Source organism: Polypterus senegalus, chromosome 16 (genome assembly GCF_016835505.1).
Source record: "Polypterus senegalus isolate Bchr_013 chromosome 16, ASM1683550v1, whole genome shotgun sequence".
NCBI classification, from domain to species: Eukaryota; Metazoa; Chordata; class Cladistia; order Polypteriformes; family Polypteridae; genus Polypterus; species Polypterus senegalus.
In genome coordinates, this window is record NC_053169.1 from 76,649,996 (window position 1) to 76,666,009 (window position 16,014).

At 42.9% G+C, this 16,014-nt stretch overlaps 1 protein-coding gene across 1 annotated transcript; it reads right to left on the bottom strand.

Annotated features, from left to right (window-relative positions):
• Window positions 1-1,672: 1,672 nt before the first annotated feature.
• LOC120516410 (E3 SUMO-protein ligase ZBED1-like) lies at window positions 1,673-3,597 on the bottom strand. The gene is made up of 3 exons (XM_039738057.1): window positions 3,451-3,597; window positions 2,115-3,359; window positions 1,673-1,999 (listed from the first exon to the last, which is right to left on the bottom strand). The coding sequence occupies exons 1-3, from the start codon at window positions 3,595-3,597 to the stop codon at window positions 1,673-1,675; spliced, it is 1,719 nt and encodes a 572-aa protein (XP_039593991.1).
• Between the last annotated feature and the right edge of the window lie 12,417 nt (window positions 3,598-16,014).

Genomic DNA, 16,014 nt, shown 5'->3' on the forward strand with positions numbered 1-16,014 from the left:
TATGTTCTGCTTGGATGCGAAAAATTTTGCTTGGTATACAACCTTTGTTTGGAATACGACTCGCCTGCTAGAACACCGTGCGCTACCCTCGTTTACCCCTCTCGAGACAAAGCCACGACTGGCCACGAGCGTCAGTACGCACTATAACTCACTGTGTATTTTCACGTGCTTTGTGTGTTTTCGCATAAATTTGAATTGATTGTTGGAAAGTATGAAGGTGGCATGCGTATCCAGGACTTGGCTGCTGTATACCGAGAATGAGATACAATCGGTATGTACGATTGTGAAAAACAAAGATGTTATTAAAAAGTAAAGTGAGGTAAAATTTACATTTATTTCATCTAATTGCTTTTGTATTTATGCATTTTAGTATTAAGCAGTGTTTAAATTATTTTATACAACCCCATTAATGTATAATATGCCAATAACAATAGGATTTTTTTTCATGGGAACGGATTAATCATTTTCCCTTTATTTCTTATGGGAAAAATTTGTTTGGTATAAGTCCTGTTTGGTATAAGTCCAAGGGTCTGGGATGGATTAAGGACATACACTGAGGTACCACTGTACATGTGAGAGCTGAAAGAGTACAATGGACATGCACAGGCTACAAAATCTTTAACAGTAATATGTAGCGGGGCCACATAGCGGGTTTTTGTTTCTATGTAAGTATGTCCTTTTGAGTGTTTGTTAAATGTGAATGACAACACTGGGTGCACCGATTTCTGTTTGTAAATTAGGGTTGGTGTCTTTAAACAGGTTTGCACTGATGCGGAGGGGCTTGTGGGATTTGTAGGGACTGTAGTGCTGAACGCTACTGTACGTCATTATAAGTTGACACCCGCCTCGAAAGAGTTAAAGGAGTGGATGGATGAGAACTACTTGTCATTAAACAGATAAAAGAGATGTTAATTATTGGAGAGAATGCTGCCGATAGCAATAATATTTTGTCATCATTTAACTCAGTTGGAATCACCATTTGTTTTACTGAAACAGTCCGCAATCTAGGAATTATCTTCGACTCTAGAATCATGTTTCTTCCATCTTAAAAATGTTGGGAAATTAAGGTGTTTTCTAAATAAGCAGGACACTATGCAATTCATTCACGCATTTATTTCTAGTAGGATTGACTACTGCAGTGTGGTGGTCATGGGCTGCTCAAATTGTTCTTTACTAGGGATGTAACGGTATCAAAACTTCACGGTACGGTAATACCTCGGTATGAATGGCACGGTACGGTATTTATTGAATCATTTACAGGAAAAACAAAACTAATGAAGAGACTCGAAAAAAAGTGCCAGAAGCGTTTATTAAACAGTTTACATGAACACTGAACATATCAATGGCATACAAATTAGCCACCTATCTGTAAACTTTGAAACAGGAACTTCAATTTTTCAATTTTAATAACAAAAAATTATTAAACCATGTAAAAAAATAAAGTTTCAATTTAGTATTCTTGAAAACTCATAAAAAATAAAAATAGCAGCCTACTTATTGCAGCTGGCCCATGTGCTGACTGAGTATTTGAGAACACTCACCTCATTCACTCACACACTCACTTATTCAGACAGAGACAGGTTTTTTAAGGAAAATTAGCATATCAACATTATCTGGTAAAAGCTGGGATCTCTGGGCATTTACAATGTCCCCTGCAACAGAAAAAACCCTCTCACTTGGGACAGGTTGCTGGGACAGAGAGATATGACTTGGCCAAGGTTGACAACAGTGGGTAACATTGTGCATTGTCTTTCCACCACTCGAGAGGACAAGCCATGAGTGAGATAGAGGTCTCTTTGCGGTACAAGTCAATGTCAGTGTGCTGTGTTCTGCTGTCTCCTTGACTAAAAGAATCTCCAAGGAGATCTTCAAGAGCAGTCTTTTTGGATGGAGGAGAGACACCTCCCACAGCATGTGCTTTTTGTGGCAGGTCAGTTTTTGAGTGTCCAGCTACATGTTCATGGCTGCCTGGTGCTGCACCGTCCTCTTCACTAGGGTTCTGCAGAAGCAAGCAGAGGTACAAAAATTTTAAATGTTAGACACGCACACATAATTTTTGTAAATATTGGGAACTCTAAAAAAGTCACACACACAAAGTATTTTTAAGCAAATACCTGGTTCTGCATCTGTGTTGCTTTTAACTTGAGCCTGTTGAAAATTTCATCCCTTTCACTGTTATTCAGATGGGGGAGGGCCCGGAACCGGGGGTCCAACGCACTGCTCTCATACAGAAACTCTGCTTGCTCCCCTTGGTAATGGTCTGCCAAATCATTCAGTATTGCTGCCTTCATTTGAGAGATGGTGTTTGAGTCTACATCGCACGGTGCCATGCTCACTTGAATCATGTGTTTGAGTGGCATGATAAGAGAGATTGTTGGTCGAGATTCGTCGCACAGCACAGTGGTTGCTTTTTTCAAGGGTGTGAGAAGTTTAACGATCTCCTCAGCATCTGCGATGTCAGCTGCGTCTAGAGTGTCTATTTCAAGTGCATTGCTCCTGACTTCAGAACTCAGTAGGGCTGCAGCAATTGCCTGTTGTTGCTCCAGGTAGCGCTCAATCACGTCAAGTGAGCTGTTCCACCTAGTTACTACATCCATTATCAGTTTATGTACTGGCAGGTTTAACATTTGCTGCTTGGAGGTCAGCACAGCTGTTGCAGTTGAACTGCGGTGAAAAAACGCTGCTACACGCCTCACTCTGCCAAGCAGATGACTGACACGGTTTACCTTCAAACCTGCCTGGGACGCAAGATTTAAGGTGTGAGCAAAACACTTTACATGTGGGGACAGACCAGCCTCATTCACCGCTACACCCATGTTTCTTACGTTGTCAGTAACCACAGCGATGCCCTGGTGACTGTTGTTGTAAATCATGTCAAGCTCCCACTCTGAAACAGCAGATTTTAACACCTCGCCTATGTTGTGTCCAGTGTGTGACTCAAAGAGTACCCGTGTCTGTAGGACAAAAGTTTTTATCTCCCATTCACTTGTCATAGCACGTGCTGTGATGGTAACATAGCTCTGAGTAGCTCGTGAAGTCCACCCATCTGTGGTGATTGAGATGCACTCTGCTTGCTTGATGCTCTGTGCAACTTTCGCCCTTGTCTCTTTGTAAAGAGCTGGTAAAATAGTTTGACTATCCCGCGACGGGATTTTATACTTTGGCTCCAGCATGTTTACTAACCTCTTAAAACCTTCATTATCCGCCACCGAAAAGGGCCGTAGGCCTTTGGCTATATATTCACCAATGCCTCTTGTGATTTCTTGTGCTCTTGCACTGTTGTGGGGGAGTGAGGCTGTAAACGCTTCTTTTATAGTCTTTTGGCCCGACTGGATTTTGCTCCTCGTATCTTCACGTAACTTTTCGGGGTGATGATTTAACAATCAAACTCCTCATGTTAGTCGTATTCCCCGACTTGTATTTCACCACAGTCTGGCAGTGCCTGCATACCGTATTTTCTTTGTCTGTCACCTTTTCTCCTTTCTCATTTCTTTTCAGAGAGAAACCGAAATGCATCCACACATCCGATTTAAAACCCGCTTTAGGTTCGACCATTTCCATCTCTTTTCCTTCGCCGCTACTAGCAGCACCCGCCATTTCCGCATTACTGGATCTGTAGCGACAACAGACCGCAAAGGATGATGGCCACGCCTGGGCTGATGGGAATTGTAGTTCCCGCTACCTCCCGTTCGCTCCATTCGCCTGAGCAAACTTTTCTCAGAAGACCTATCGTTTTATTGAGTCATGCGACCCTGATAGTATTGAAAAAATTTGCTATTGCGGTACGATTCTTTACACAGCATCCAGTTAATACAAAATGCTGCTGCAAGAATTACTACAAGAACAAGAAAATATGAACACATAACTTCAGTTCTCAAGTCTTTACACTGGCTCCCGGTTAAGTTTAGAGCAGATTTCAAAACCCTCCTGTTAACATATAAAGCCTGAAATGGCCAAGACTCTGCTTACTTATCTGTCCTTATCATTACCTACACATAAAGATCTCAAGATGCCCATCTGGTTATGATTACAGGGATTAATAAAATAACATTCGAAGGTCGAGCTTTTAGCTACAGGGCTCTGAAGCTCTGGACTGGTCTGCCTTCTAATATTAGAGGAACCCCTTCAGTCTCAGCTTTTAAATTCCAGCTTAAGACTCACTTCCTCAGTTTAACATACCCTGACTAGAGCTGCTGATTAACTGTGCATACTGCATCTCTGTTGTTAGTCATTAGTACTGAAATACAAGTAATATATTTATAATCTGTTACTAACGCTTGCTGATTTTGTTTCTCTTCTCGGTACTCACATGTGGTGCTTGGTTCCCCTGCTCTACTGCCAAGTTGTTAGCCAACCAATGGAAAACACATCTCAGATAAAGGATCACTGCATTCATCGGGTAGAAGAGTTCATCAGGCGGTCGGCCCACCAGTGAGATCAGGTGTGGAATGGCCAAAAATGAACAGCTTGTTGGCGGAGGTCTCCAGGACTCTGACTGTGTCAGGCTTGTCCGACTCCTTTCCTATAACCTGGCTGCGGTTCTACAATAAGTTGGATGGACAAAGCATCATGATGCACCAACATTGATGGACTGAAAGCCAGAAGTCTACGTGACCATCATCATCAGGTCCTTCGATGAAAACGCTAAATACAAAGAGGACTGTTTGATTTATGTTAGGTAGATTGCCCAGAGGGGACTGGGCGGTCTCTTGGTCTGGAACCCCTACAGATTTTATTTTTTTCTCCAGCCTTTGGAGTTTTTTTGTTTTTTCTGTCCACCCTGGCCATCGGACCTTACTCTTATTCTATGTTAATTAATGTTGACTTATGTTTATCTTTTATTGTGTCTTCTATTTCTCTATTCATTTTGTAAAGCACTGAGCTACATTTTTTTTGTATGAATATGTGCTATATAAATAAATGTTGATTGATTGATTGATTGGACAGATCTTGTTGTTTTTCATTTATATTAGTGCATTTCTACTTTGTTTTTGATGTACAGTGATCCCTCTCTATATCGCGCTTCAACTTTCGCGGCTTCACTCCATCGCGGATTTTAAATGTAAGCATATCTAAATATATATCACAGATTTTCCTTTGGTTTGCGGATTTCTGCGGCCAATGGGTCTTTTAATTTATGGTACATGGTTCCTCAGTTTGTTTGCCCTGTTGATTTCATACAAAGGACGCTATTGGCGGATGGCTGAGAAGCTACCCAATCAGAGCACGTATTACGTATTAAATAAAACTCCTCAATGATATACGATATGCTTCCCGTGCGGTGCTTCGCATACTTGAAAGCCCAAGCAGCACGTATTGATTTTTGATTGTTTGCTTTTCTCTGTCTCTCTCACTCTATCCGACATTCTCTGCTCCTGACGGAGGGGGTGTGAGCAGAGGGGCTGTTTGCTTAGAAGATACGGATGTTCCTCTAAAAATTGCTGAAAGGCTACCTTCACATTGATCCCTTCATTGCACCTCTTTATCACTGGTGCTTCGTATACTTAAAAGCGCAACAGCCCTATTGATTTTTGATCGTTTACTTTACTCTCTCTCTCTGACATTCTCCGCTCCCGACGCACACTCCTTTGAAGAGGAAGATATGTTTGCATTCTTTTAATTGGGAGAAAGAACTGCCATCTCTGTCTTGTCATGAAGCACAGTTTAAACTTTTGACTAAAGGGTGTTATTTCATGTCTAGAGGGCTCTAATAATGTTAAAAAACGTATTTAGAAGGTTGTAAACATGTTTTCAGTGCTTTAACTGCGAAAATATTAGATTTATAAATAAAGAATCCTACTTCGTGGAAATTCTGTCTGGAGCGGATTAACCGTGATAAACGAGAGTTTACTGTATAACTGTGTGGAGAATATTTATAAACAGTGTGGGAGAGTTTCTAAGGGCTTAAAATATATAAAAATAATCATATGGTTTCTACTTCGCGGATTTTCACCTATCGCGCGGTGTTCTGGAACACAACCCCCGTAATCGAGGAGGGATTACTGTATTTGAACAAATCTGTATCATTATACGTAATAGTTCTGTATTTAGTGAATCTTTTCTTGCATTTTTCCTTGAGAGTTGTCACGGTGGGCTGCTCCTGCACTTGGTGAGGTGCTCAGTGCAAGAGGAAAGTAGTTTGTACTGTTGTGAGGTGGCCATGACAGATCTGTGAAGAGGATTACTTGTGCTCTGTTTTGTGTGTTGTTTTTACCCCATTTTGTTGACACTCGTTGCCTGGGGTCTCTGTCTGAATCGCCTTTCCCAAGAATTCTCCCTTTTTGTTTTTTTTTTTTGTTTGTGAATTTTTTCTGGTCTTCTTAGAGAGTCAAGGTTGAGGAGGCTGTCAAGAAACAAAACCTGTTAAAGCCCGTTGAGGAATTCCTTGTGCGATTTCACACATTAAAAGAAATTAATTGTTTTGCTTGTTGGAAACGCCGGGAAGTTGCAGTAGCATCTGTGCCAGCATGTTGAAATTTGCAAGCCTGAATTTGACACCAGTCTCAGTACACGCAGAGGTCACATTTGCTGCTGTGGTTGTGGGTATTTTTGTTTATAAATAGGAGGCTTGCAAAGCAAATGCAAAGGAGCTGTTTTATTTAAAAAAAAAAATACACCTACAGGCTGACAGGCTCAAGGACCTCCATTTCCAAAGCCACTCATTCATTCTGCCTTCCTTTTAGAGTTTTTCATTTCCTCTGCCTGCCATAAAAACAGAACAAATGACAAATAAAAAAAAAAAAGAGAGGGGAAGGCAACCTCCCGAAATCTCAGTGGTGTTCTTAGAAAAACTGCTGAGAGACGAGCAGGAAGGATGGGCACTTTGACACATCGCTCATTCTGCGGGCCTTAACTGAGTGCTTCTTGAAGATGAGCTCCTCTTCAAGCAAATGCATTCCAGAATTCTGTCTGTTTGGCCAACAGCATAAATCTAAAGCCAACAGCATAAATCTAAAAAGCAGGTGGAAAGAAAAGAAAGCTAATGTGAATATCAAGTCAGATAAAATATTCCAAGAAAAAAAACTTTGAATATTAAAATAACGTCACAAACCAGAATAGCTTACTTTCCTAATGATCAGGTAGCCAACACATTTGCATTTTTTTATATGTAAAAGTTGTTCATAGAGCTGACTTCATTACAACCTCTACCTACAGTATGTCATGACAGAATATCTGACATCTGAGCCCGGGCGTAAACTACGGTGGGCGAGGAGTGCAAAGAGGCTGCGTGCTTATATAACTCAACATACACGTCGTCTACGACGTGCAGGGGTGGGCGGCGACAATTCCACGAGAAGTGTGGCAAACCTAAGAGGAGAGAAGGGGCGTGTTTAAAATTCTAAAGGGGTGTGCACATTTGAAAAACGGGACCGAGCAGATTTTAAATAAGCAGAGCTGAGCAGCATTTTCTACTTGAATTGACGTCACGTATATAATATCAAACGGCAAACAGATCCTCGGTGCACTTATGGATTTCTTCGTGTGGTATTGGTGAATGTTAATCAAAGCCTTTGAAGTAAGATTTTAATTGCATTATGTGGAACACAACATATTCTGTGTTTAGTGTGTGTTATAAAGGAGTGGACGCTAGGGGGTCGCTGATGATCCTTCAGACCCAACCGACAGACACTCAGGACACAGAAGACGTTTAATATTTCTCTTCTTCGATTACTGCCCATAGCACCACAGTCCTCACCAATACAAGCAAGTATAATAACAATAAACAGAATTCTCCTTCTCTTTTTGCCCTCCACACCTCCCAACAAGCTCTGTCTTCTACCTCCCAACTCTGGCTCGCTTGCTGGGTTCACAGGAGTCCTTTATATAGTCCAGTCCTTCTGTCCTTGCCAGAACTTCCGGGTCAGATGGGGAACTTGAATTTCCTTCAGCCCAGAAGCTCTTCAGGACTTCTGTCCCCTTGACTTTGGAGTACTTCCGGATGAGATTCCCAGGTCTCCCTGCAGTGTCTCCTGGCAGCACCCATGGTACCCAGCGGGGCTGTGAAGTCAAATTCCAGATCGCATTGGTGCTGTGCGGGAATCCCTATGTTGCAGGGAAGCTGCCATCTAGCGTCTTGGGGGAAGGCAGTGTCCCAAAGTAGCTGCCTTCCTCCATCCTTTCATTTTTTGGATGTCCCGGCCGAGTTGAGCTGAAGGCCGTCCATCACAGCATGTTTATATTAAGTTGATGAAAAAGTACCCAAAGTATTATGAGTGTTGTTTAAAAACATGAAAACTTTTCATCTTCTACTCCTAAGAACAATTTAAAAGATGTAAAATACTGTAGCATTGGCACAGAGCACTGCAATGAAGAGATTCTTCTCTTTAGATGGCTTTTGTGTGGTGGCTTATTTTCACATTTTTGCTGCACCATTTGGAAAAGCACACAACTTTGCAGGCATGCCATTTAAATGCCACTGGTGATGGAATGCCAGCTCAGCCTTTGGTGACTGACAGCGCTGACAAGATACAACATATTAATAGGCAAAATGGCAAGTTTAATAATAAAAGTCGCTGGGACTCACGCCATTTATAGTTTTATCACAGGCCTACAACTATACTGTAAATAAAGCCCCAGTATGTCGCACAGCTTTGCACTAAACTGAAGTGTTACAGGCGTGATGACATCATGCAAGACCAGAAGTGCAGCACGTCTGGCTCTTTGGCCATCTTTGTTTCAGTAGTATACTGACATCACGTGCAGCGACCACAGAATAAATATTTTTTTATCGTCTTATTATAAATAACACCCTGGACTGGTCCGAATACACAGTGGTGCAGAGCGATACTGGGAGTGCCAGAGCGGACTGCACTTCCAAAGGAGACTCGGATCTTTTGATGTGTGATAAGCTCAAAGGACACACAACTTATCAGGACAGCCTGCTCTGCCACACAATGAACCCTGGAAACACACGAGGTTGTTGTGGAAAAGAGGATGATGGGAAAATTAGATGCCATCTCGAAATATCCCCTCCAGCAGGTGCTTTCTTGGAACACTTCTAGCCATAGGCTCATTCCACCGTGGTGTGCTAAGAAACTAACAGCTCTGGGGGTCTTTTCTGCCCACTGCTATCTGGCAATTCAATGCTTCCACCCAGTGTACTCGTTAAGTTTATTTTTTTTATTGATTTTTGGATGTATTATCTGTCCTTTGAGTCTGTATTCTCGTAATGACCTATTTTATGATCAGAAAGATCAGCATCAGAGCAGTAAATAATTACTGAACTGTTCTAGAATAGTCCGGGTAACTTGGTTCCTAAGGCACAAAGCCTACCGACGCTCACATCTAAATTTTTTTTTATATGTTACTTACCCCACATACTTGGTAGCAATGGCTGAGAAAAGGTTTTCAGGCTGAACGATGTAAAAAAAAGTTAATAATATAATGGAACCCAATGGCCAACAATGCATCCATGGAAACAAAAAAAAAAAACAAATCTCCCGTTACTTGTCTCACACGCTCCTCATGTCCGTTATCCAGTCAGCGTGCTCAAAATGTGTGACACGCATGCATTTTGTGCTAAAATGTTATTAACAGTTACTGCTGGAATAATCAGGGACCATCATAAACAGGGCAGACACAACCCCTCAATACTGTGCTTGTGAACTGAAGACTGAACTCTTGACCAGAAATGAGGGGGAGACGCAGATACTAATCAGTCATCAGTGGACCCTGAGGGTCTTTTACAGGCAGCTAAATGGATGTGCCATCGACTGAATTTGGGGCTCCAGATGAACTTTGTAGGCAAAATTTGGAAGAGACGCATTGACAAGAAAACCAGCTTGCTGTTAGGCAGCCAGCCATGGATTGTGTTGATTTCACCCGTCTCTCTTTCACCTCTTCCAAAAATCGGTGTTAGTAAGAAGTATTGTTAAGAAGCATTCCACAATACAAATATCAAAACTGCTCAAGGGCTACACATTTTTAGGTGAAATGTGCTACCATTCTTAAGCCACTGTGCTGACAGTTAGCCTGTTTTTAGAGATTTCATGTTGGCTTGCTTTGTTTTGGCAGGCCTCAGTATGTTGAAATAAAGAATGAAGAAGTTAAACTACTAGGAATCTTACAAGCTGACAAGGATCTGAGTCAAGTTTTTGGCATGAAACGCACGCACATACAGAATTAGATGTCGTTCTAAACTTATATTTGATGACAACGCATTATGCTGACCAGAAGCCGATGCCCGCAATGAGTTGAGTGCCATTGAGAAAGGACCCAACAGAGCAGATTGACGCCCATCAACTCCGATTTTAGAAGCCGATTCTCGTGTCAGGAGGACTCCAAAGGAGTTCCAGCAAGAAAGGCTTGGCAAAGCATCAAATCTTAAGGCAGTGCGTAGACATTACGTACTCAATAGATTAGAAGTGCCAGCTATAAACATACTGACTACCTTGGCACATAACAAAGTTGGCGCTTGTGATGGTTTGGGTCAATTTTCTTGTTTGCAAAAAGTGTGGCCGAGTGCGGGAAATGACAGGTCGCCAGACAGCAGGAAGAAAATTTGGGGCGCCAACCCGATTGTCTCTTTTACTGTCCATGGACGACGAAAAACAAAAGAGAAAGAGGAATCGCTCTGTGGTGGGCATCCTGCATGTGGGAATTCAAATAAAGAAGGCATACATAGAAGGGTGCAGCCACTTCTAGAGGAGATCCTTGCGGTGTGTTGCTCTGGCCAGCATATGACACCTTTTTCCATGTGTCTTATGGTGGGTGGGCTGGAAGGGGCGGGTCAGATGCCTTCACCGGGTAGCTTCTCGGTGGAAAAGGAGGAGTTGACGAGGTTAGCGGCAGCACCCCTTCTGGTCTCCATGGGGTTATTACATATCTCGAGTGAGCCTGTGAGGAGGTCTTTGGATGCGCATGCGTGACACAAGCCAATTACTGGCACTGGTATAATTCTTCATTTTCTGGCTAAAGGATGCATTTTGATAACTGGATGGTTGCCAGTTTGACTTCCCAGCAGTGCCAGAGGAAATGCAACTCGATTGGGCCTTAACCTGTAATTGCCCCGCCAGTACAAACCGCTGATCGTATACTCTGACCCTATACTTCTCCCTGTCTCTCTGCAGGGTAAGTTGGGGTCTACGAAAAACAACAAATTCCCAAGGTAAGAAACGGTCTATGGCAAATAAATGGCAATAATAATTCACTTTATTACTATTTCAGCTTCTCCCATTGTTTGCTCAAAAAACCTGGTGTGCATGTGGAATAACACCACAGAGCTTCAATGACCAACGGCGTGCTGCCACCTTATTATTTAGTAGCTGGTAAGCCCAGCTGCTGCCAACTGGCTTGTCCTCTTGCTGTTCCTGGCATATTTTGTGTGTGTGTGGAGATGGAGCCTTTAGATACTTCGCGCATGTAGCCCTTACACCTGCCAGCTGCCATTCCTGAGCAAGCTCTGCACTGGTGGTGCCCCAAAACCCAAGCCATGAATAAAGAATGGTACCAAAACATCCTCCGAGAGCAACTTCTCCAAACCATCCAAGAACAGTTTGGTGACCAACAATGCATTTTCCAGCATAACCAAGTGGCTTGGGGAATAAAACATCAAACTTTTGGGTCCATGGCCAGGAAACTCCCCACTGAGAACCTGTGGTTAATCCTCAAGAGGCGAGTGGGTAAACAAAAACCCACAAATTCTGACAAACTCCAAGCTTTGATTACTCAAGAATGGGCTGCCATCAGTCAGGATTTGGCCCAGAAGTTCAATGACAGCATGTCAGGGTGAATTCCAGAGGTCTTGAAAAAGAAAGCAGGGCCAGCACTGTAAATATTGACTCAGCGCATAAACTTAATGTAATGTAATCTATACTAATAAAAGGCAAAGCCCTCACTCACTCACTCACTCACTGACTCATCACTAATTCTCCAACTTCCCGTGTAGGTAGAAGGCTGAAATTTGGCAGGCTTATTCCTTACAGCTTACTTGCAAAAATCAGGCAGGTTTCATTTTGAAATTCTATGCGTTACGGTCATAACTGGAACCTACTTACGTACATATATGCGGCCATAGCCTGCAGCTTGGTCGCCGTGCGAGGCGGAGTTGCGTCCCTCATCATCACGCCTACCACATAATTGAGTGCCTGCCCATATAAGGCCGTCCGTCAGCAGCTATCCAATAGACACGCTGCCGCTAAATATTCGCGGGTGAAGGACTGTGCTTATGCAAACGAAGATGAGATGGTCAGGGATAGACTTGTGTTTGGCACAACCTCAGCGATAGTGCGAGAGAAACTTTTAAGTGCTGGGTCTTAGCTAACATTAAACAAAGCTGTGGACATTGCAAGATCGCACGAGATTGCACAAGCACAGCTGAGAACCTTCGATGCATGTACTCCGAGCGGATCACGTGAACCGACTGTGAACGCAGTACACAGAGAACAAGCAAGAGCTCCAAAGAGCACTGAAGAAAAAACTCATTACACAATTGAGAAGGCAGCAAAAGAATATGAAGCGAGTGACGCATACAAGCATATTCATAAGTGCAGCTACTGCGGAAACAAAGCACGTTGTAAACCTTAAGGTTAAATTAAGTTCATTGACACGCTGCCGTTGGCGTTTTTCATGCCTACGACGAATACGATATTCGCGAGATACCAGTTTAATGAGAAGACGCAGGGTATAAACGAGACTTTATACATTCGTGAATACAGTTTCATGTCACAAATATATACCATAATTGTGAAGAATTAACTTTGAAATCCATCCATCCATCCACTTATCCGAGGTCGGGTTGCAGCAGCTTGAGCAGAGATGCCCAGATTTCCCTCTCCCCGGGCACTTCTTCTAGCTCTTCCGTGGGAATCCCAAGGTGTTCCCAGGCCAGCCGGGAGACATAGTCCCTCCAGTGGGTCCTGGGTCTTCCCCGGGGCCTCCTCTCGGTTGGACGTGCCCGGAACACCTCGCCAGGGAGACGTCGAGGAGGCATCCTGATCAGATGCCGAGCCACCTCATATGACTCCTCTCAATGCGGAGGAGTAGCTGCTCTACTCTGAGCCCCTCCCGGATGACTGAGCTTCTTTAAGGGAAAGCCCAGACACCCTGAGGAGGAAACTCATTTTAGTCGTTTGTATTCGCAATCTCATTCTTTCAGTCACTACCCATAGCTCATGACCATAGTTGAGGGTAGGAATGTAGATCGACTGGTAAACTGAGAGCTTTGCCTTACGGCTCAGCTCCTTTTTCACCACATCACTGCATACGCCGCACCGATCCGCCTGTCGATCTCACCCTCCATTCTTCCCTCACTTGTCAACAAGACCCCGAGATTCTTGAACTCCTCCACATGGGGCAGGACCTCACCACCAACCCTGAGAGGGCACTCCACCCTTTTCCGGCTGAGGACCATGGTCTCGGATTTGGAGGTGCTGATTCCCATCCCAGCCGCGAACCGATTCAGAGAGAGCTGAAGATCATGGCCTAATGAAGCAAACAGGATATCATCATCTGCAAAAAGCAGTGACCCAATCTAACTTTGTCAATAATAATAATCTAACTTTGAAATAAAAATTGCTACATTTTTCCATTACAGTTACCAAATCTTTGCACTTGAGAATTACACAACCACCAGGCCCTGGACACACTGAAAAGCAGCACCAGCACCAGCGAATGCAGCTCAGCCAATGGACAGGAGGGCTCGTGTCCAGACCACTACCAATGGGGTTTTCCCAGTGTAGCTTAATGTGGACTTAATAGTGAATTATTATTCACTACAAGAATACAAATGATATGAATCGTTTTTTGCCGTTACTGTATGTTGCGTGCTGGAGACAGACAGATGTATTATTTCTGTACACGACATACTGCTCGAGTAAGCTGCAGGCCTAAACAGGAGCCCTGTGAACAGCAAGTGGTTTCTTTCCACTGCAAAAAGATTATCAGGTGCTTTGGCAGCACTGCAGGGTTACTTGAGGACGGATGATGTGGCGTTTGACCCAAAAGAGGAGAAGAAACACTTCCGAGTCATGGGCTATTTAAAGGACGGCGGAAGACCCAGCAAAGAGAGCCGGAGTTGGGAGGGTGTGTGACGGAGCTACTGGGAGGAGTGGAGGATTGTTGGATTATTGATTATTAGTATTAGTGAATTGTGGCGTGTATGGTGCTTTGTGCACTTTAGTGAAGAAAATGTTAAAAATTCTTCTTGGTGCTTTTACTTGTGTGTCTTGGACGTCTGTCTGTTGGTTTTCATGAGGCAACAGTGACCCCCCATATGTACAAATATGGCGTTCAGGTCTAGTGATATGGACTAGCTGTCTTCAAGAATAGCTTCTTAAATGTTTCCAACGTTAATATTTTGAGGACTGTAAACAAATTCAGTTTACATAGGAGGTCTGATGCTGTTCTCAAGTTGTCCGATTTTGTTTTGGTGATATAAAGCCTGAAATATATATTATAGTATAATCAAATAAAGTATTTGAACACCACATCTGTATTGTTGTCACTTCTCTAATATTTGAATAGCCTTATTTGCATGGATGACAAAACATTAACAGGTATTACCTGACTAAAGATAGCAGAAGCAACGCAACAAGGAAGACGTCGCAATGCTTTGCCACAGGTGAATAAGCTGGCTATGCTGATCAAAACAATCAAAAGTTGTACATATATATTTAGATTAGAGTTATTACAGTGCATTCTTTTAAACTGCAATAATAAAAGCTATCATCACATTCAGGATTGCAACAAAAAGGCAAACAATTGCTTAAAGATGGAATATTCACGATAAATATTTGATATACAGTTAGGTCCATAAATATTTGGACAGACAACTTTTCTAATTTTGGTTCTGTACATTACAATGAATTTGAAATGAAACAACTCAGATGCAGTTGAAGTGCAGACCTTCAGCTTTAATTCAGTGGGTTGAACAAAAAGATTGCATAAAAATGTGAGGCAACTAAAGCATTTTTTTTAGCACAATCCCTTTATTTCAAGGGCTCAAATGTAATTGGACAAATTAAATAACTGGAAATAAAATGTTCATTTCTAATACTTGGTTGAAAACCCTTTGCTGACAATGACAGCCTGAAGTCTTGAACTCATGGACATCACCAGATGCTGGGTTTCCTCCTTTTTAATGCTCTGCCAGGCCTTTACCGCAGCGGCTTTCAGTTGCTGTTTGTTTGTGGGCCTTTCTGTCCAAAGTTTAGTCTTCAACAAGTGAAATGCCTGCTCACTTGGGTTAAGATCAGGTGACTGACTTGGCCATTCAAGAATTTTCCACTTCTTTGCTTTAATAAACTCCTGGGTTGCTTTGGCTGTATGTTTTGGGTCATTGTCCATCTGTATCATGAAACGCCCCCACCCAATCAATTTGACTACATTTAGCTGGATTTGAGCAGACAGTATGTCTCTGAACACCTCAGAATTCATTCGGCTGCTTCTGTCCTGTGTCACATCATCAGTAAACACCAGTGTCCCAGTGCCACTGGCAGCCATGCATGCCCAAGCCATCACACTGCCTGCCTCCACCGTGTTTTACAGATGATGTGGTATGCTGTGGATAATGAGCTGTTCCACGCCTTCTCCATACTTTTTTCTTACCATCATTCTGGTAGAGGTTGATCTTGGTTTCATCTCTCCAAAGAATGTTTTTCCAGAACTGTGCTGGCTTTTTTAGATGTTCTTTAGCAAAGTCCAGTCTAGCCTTTCTATTCTTGAGGCTTATGAGAGGCTTGCACCTTGCAGTGCACCCTCTGTATTTACTTTCATGCAGTCTTCTCTTTATGGTAGACTTGGATATCGATACGCCTGCCCGCTGGAGAGTGGTGTTCACTGGGTTGGCTGTTGTGAAAGGGTTTCTCTTCACCATAGAAATAATTCTGCGATCATCCACTACTGTTGTCTTCCGTGGACATCCAGGGGCCTCATGTATAAACGGTGCGTATGCACAGAAATGTTGCGTAAGAACTTTTCCACGTTCAAATCGCGATGTATAAAACCTACACTTGGCGTAAAGCCACGCACTTTTCCACGGTACCTCATGCCTTGTCATACGCAAGTTCTCTGCTC

Bases quoted from the DNA above. Each gene is read 5' to 3' on its own strand.
- LOC120516410 (XM_039738057.1), bottom strand. From the start codon at position 3,597: ATGGCGGGTGCTGCTAGTAGCGGCGAAGGAAAAGAGATGGAAATGGTC. The intron at 3,360-3,450 runs GTATGCAGGCAC...CACCCCGAAAAG, and splicing joins TGACAGACAAAGAAAATACG to TTACGTGAAGATACGAGGAG. The intron at 2,000-2,114 runs GTATTTGCTTAA...TTGCTTCTGCAG, and splicing joins CAACACAGATGCAGAACCAG to AACCCTAGTGAAGAGGACGG.